The following is a 4,621-nucleotide window of genomic DNA, read 5'->3' as shown; positions in this document are numbered from 1 at the left end:
CGGAAAATTTACAAGCGCTACACTAGGAACGACATCTTCCACTGTCCAGTTTGTCTGAAGGGCTATAGCGATATGCCCGGTCTCGCTATGGGACATCTGATACTGGAGCACAGTCTACAGCTGCTTTGCCTCAAGTACTCGTGCTCGAACTGTGATGAATTTTTCGGAGACATTTTCGAAGCGACTAATCACGTGAAGGAAGGTCACATCCTCTACTGCAACCTGTGCTCATCTTATCTTCAGGACATTCCGTCCGTCCGGGAGCATTTGAACCGACAGCATTGCAGTCTCGTCATGGAGGTCACCGATAGAATTTTGAGTATCAGTCCCAAGCGGCACATACTCAGTGAGCTGACATCTATTTGCTATCGAGACGGGTACCTGAAATGCATGTCCTGCTCGCAGAGAATGCTCGCCAATGCAGAAGACTACGAGAACCACATCATTCTGGAGCATTTGGACTTGCTGCCAGCTCGGTGCCAATGGTGCCACTCGGCTCTTTCGGCTCGGGATGCGGAACGACACGCAACGAAATGTCGTGCTGTCCCTCAGAAAGCCGCCCCCTGTTTTGAATGCAACCTAGAAGATTGTGGAGCCCCGATCGAGTCAGCAGCCGAGCACTTCAAACAAACTCACTGGGCATTAATCAAACCGATCGTCTCAGCGATGAAGGAGCGCGCCCGGGAATCGTATCCAGAATGGTTCGCCAATCTTTCGAATTATCGGGACCGCATCTCCTCGCTCCAGACGATGCTGAGCACGATCTCTCCGGCAATGGTGGACGAGCATTGCTGTCAAGAGATCTGGACAAAACCTCAAGCTCTATTCGAACACATAATCTCCGATCACGTGGCTCTAGAGGAACCGTGGTTCCTCTTCAAGGTTTCTGCCAATCCGAGCCAGAGACTGGCCTGTTCGCTCTGCGAGAAGCCGGTTTTCGAAACCACCTGGATATTCCACGTCATTGAATATCATGGGCTGATCGCTCAAGACGCCATCGATAAACGAATTTCGGAAATCCAGTCGCTATGTGGGTTCGAGTTCGCGATCACTCCAATGATAGATCTGCCCCTCATAAAAATCGAGATGAAAGATGAACAGGGAAGCGTGATCGACCCTGCGGGCTCGGGGGCGGCTGATCCGAATCCCGGCGCCGGGTCCACCTTCTTCGATGCCTCGCTGAGCATCGACGAGGCGAATGAGGAAATCCTTGACGTCAAGCCCGAAATCTTCAACTTCATCGATGTTGCGGAGGATGTCGTGGTTGAGAGAAACGCACTAATGACGAGTTCTGACATGGGCAAGCGATCCCGCAAAAGGAAAGGATCAATCAAAAAAAACATTCCCCCGAAGACAGAGCCAGCGAGAGTTCGGACTCGATCACAGCGGTCGGTCTGCCTGAATAGAATCGACAACCTAGGAGACTCGTGAAGTGAACGGTCCTATGATCCTGTCTGGGAACCTATGTATCTTGTCGGCGATCGGATAGCGAAACCTCATTACTTTCACTAACATTCCCATTTTAGCCAAACCTTATTTAATTCTATAGGCAAGATATTTATTGTGCTGCTCTTGGGTACCGAATAAAATACTTGAGTTCGGAGATGAGAGGGAATTTTTTCATTTCTGCGGGAAATCCGGATTCTCGGGTTGAATGGGGTTTTAGGTTAAATCTACGCGGGTCCTCGTCTCGTCGTTAGCAAATCCTTTCTCCCTCCACGGGCTTTGTTTGAAATCTAAATCTCCTCAAACAGCGAACGCTCGCCTGTGCTGCCATACGAAAGTATCGATCCGACTTGAGCCCAGGATCCCCGACAGAAATGACAAGCAACCCTTTGCTGACTTGTTTCATCCGTTCTATATGGAGCTAACAAGGGATAAAGTTCGCTCTCGCTTTTTTGTCGGAATCTTGACATCTCCAGACAACCTCTATCATTAGGTTGAGCTCCGTTAGATTTTCTCCGAGGATTTTGTGGTCTCGTCCTCAGTTCGGGAACTATCTCGGGAGCTCAATTTCACTCGTGCACGGATGCCATACCGAGAGAGCCTACCAGCTACTCGGGACGTAGAAGCTGAGCTTATCTGAGTGAGTGGAAAGAGACGGATTTTTTTTCGCCCTCTGCCGCTTTTCTCGGCTAATTGATTCGCTCCGTACGGAGGATCCGTAATAGGAAGTCTCAGAATGAGATTTAACTCTCGAATTCTGTCGCGCTTGAAACCCGAAATTCATCGGCGTCGTGAGCTCCTCGAGTTTCTCTGTGGTCAATTTCCAGATGGACAGTTGCTCAGCTAATCCGGGGGTTCAAAATGTTTCGCGGAACTCGGGTCAATTGTTGACCTCTCGTATTTATGTCTAGGGGATCGCCATGTAGAGCCGGGGCAGCTCGTTGCCTATCCCCGAGAAATCCACGATGATGGTCATTTCTCATTTGGTTCATTGTCAGAGCCAGCCCCGTCATTCATGAGCGGGTAGTTTGAATTTGCGCGCCAAAATACCTCATGTTCGTTCAAGACTCGATGAGCTTGGCTTCCCCTTGTTTTTATTCCGAATGGCAAGAATCGGTCGTTGGACAAGGTCATGCAGCTTTTCGGATCAAATTCAGAGCATAACTCATCTGGCAACGGTAGATGACAAGAGACACGTAGCCTACCTAGCTGACAGCTGAGCGCACACCACACACAGAGCCGGGAATCCATGTTTGTTTGTGCCGGTGTGTGATTCGATCGCAAATCTGACTGCGTGGAATCAACATGAAGCGATTGTTTCACTTTCTACTCGTTCTTGGTCTGGCCAGCATCCCAAGCTGTACAGGTCAAGCCTCGCAGAAGTCCCCTCTGAAGGAGATCACCGTCGCTGAGCTCAAGTTACGAGCCATCGATGAAGTCAATGCCGCCGACTGGTCTTCGGGATTCGAGAGTGTAACTTATCCCAACAAAGCTAGTCCTCTGACCATCACCGACGACCAGCGATTCCAGATGAGCTTCGCGATCCGAGACTCCGACAGAGTAGATCAGCAGCCGCATCAAGTTTTCGTGCGGATCGCATCAGCAACCAAAGAGCTTATACTAGTTCCCTTCGTCGACAGTCTGAAGTTCTTTAAGCTGGACTTCGATCTCAAGAGTAAAGCAGGACAGCTCGACAACGCTTCTGGTCGCTATGAAGTCTCGCTGATTGTAGGCGACGCAAAAGTGAAGCCTATTCTTTGGACAATCGCTAACGTCCACCTGAAGTTCAATGGAGAACCGATTCGAATTCCGGATTACTACGAGCAGAAGCCGGAGATCGTTCACATGTTCCGTGAGCCGGAAAAACGCCCTCACGTCTTCGTCTCGAACGTTTTCTCGCTGGCGGTCGTATTGCTGTTCGTCGTGATGCTCCTGCTCTGGACTCGAGTCGGCATCTCCTTCGGGAATGTCACCGCATCATCGCTACTATTCCAAGCGTCTCTCGCAGTCATCCTCTACATTGAATATTTGTTCTACCTCGGTAACGATATGTTCACCACGTTACGATACCTCACCTGGGCAGCACCGTTCGCGCTGTTTTTCGGTAGGAGAATGCTAGCTCATCTCGCGAAAATTGAGGAACAATGAACATGGTATTCAAGGCAGAGAGTGATTTCGGTCGTGAGGACTGTGGACCAGAGTCAACAGAGCTGTAAAGATTTTGTTAAATAAGACACTTTTATTCAAACTCGAAGCGAGAATGGTAAATTCGCCGAATTCCTAGAATTCTATATTTATGTCAGCGTGGAGGGTGGAGTGTGATGAATGTTATGCCGGGGTGAAAACTTGGAATAAATATATCATCCATCTGAATGGGGGATGCGAAGTTATTAGACACTGTGGCCCCTCGCAAAGGGATCAATGGAAAGCCCGACGGCGGCTCCCTCGAGTCATTGGAGACGAGTTCACATGCTCGACGGGTTTGAGCTAAATCTAAAGGTGACCTGTATATCCTGACGGCTCGTTTATTGAGAAGATCATTCGATTTTTATGGAAGCGCTGTCGTGTTCCCTCACAGCACACACCCGCTGCTCAGCCTATGAATTCCACTTACAAGTTGCCTCCTTCGAGTTAGTGTCTCGCTCGGTTCGTATGCGAGCAGAAATTTTGAGCGGAAGAAAATTGAGAGAGGAATTCGCGGGAAACACTTCCCATTCTGTCCTTCTTGAAGGGAGCTTTCCCTAATGAATTTGCTCCCGCTCAGATCTCCGGGTGGATGTGTTGGCCTCGATATGCAAGGCCTGCTTTCTACTCAATCCATCTGCGCGTGACGGCTCGCTGATCTTGACCGAGCTAGCGACCGACCGACCGACCGGCCGAATGACTTGCATACGCCGAAACCCGTCCAAGTTCGAGTTTGTGTAGGAGTCGAGTGTTGTAGCAGCAAAGTACAGCATTCGAACCCAACTGTCTAGCACACCAGCCAACCATTGAGCTAGCAAGTCAGCCAACCTGCTAGGTAGATAGACAAGTAGGTGGAGAGCTTGGTGGCAGTGGTATTATAAAAACCATTAGTACCCTGGCTCTATCCCACTGCCCTCGCGGAACGAGGACCGATGGAGAAAAAGATGAATGGAGTGGAGCACTGGCTGCCGCTGCTGCTGCTCCGGCAGCT

At 49.9% G+C, this 4,621-nt stretch overlaps 1 protein-coding gene across 1 annotated transcript; it reads left to right on the top strand.

Annotated features, from left to right (window-relative positions):
- Positions 1-2,693: 2,693 nt before the first annotated feature.
- On the top strand, positions 2,694-3,819 carry OstDelta (oligosaccharide transferase delta subunit). The gene has a single exon (XM_003738087.2). It carries the CDS (start codon positions 2,752-2,754, stop codon positions 3,592-3,594), a length of 843 nt encoding a protein of 280 aa, XP_003738135.1. The 5' UTR covers positions 2,694-2,751; the 3' UTR covers positions 3,595-3,819.
- Positions 3,820-4,621: the final 802 nt, after the last annotated feature.

This window comes from Galendromus occidentalis, unplaced genomic scaffold (genome assembly GCF_000255335.2).
Source record: "Galendromus occidentalis unplaced genomic scaffold, Mocc_1.1 scf7180000075780, whole genome shotgun sequence".
NCBI lineage: Eukaryota > Metazoa > Arthropoda > Arachnida > Mesostigmata > Phytoseiidae > Galendromus > Galendromus occidentalis.
The sequence above is the reverse complement of the archived record's forward strand: the minus strand, read 5'-3'. Positions and strand labels throughout refer to the sequence as shown.

What these genes read in the sequence shown, in the direction of transcription:
- OstDelta (XM_003738087.2), top strand. Translation starts at nt 2,752, where the DNA reads ATGAAGCGATTGTTTCACTTTCTACTCGTTCTTGGTCTGGCCAGCATC.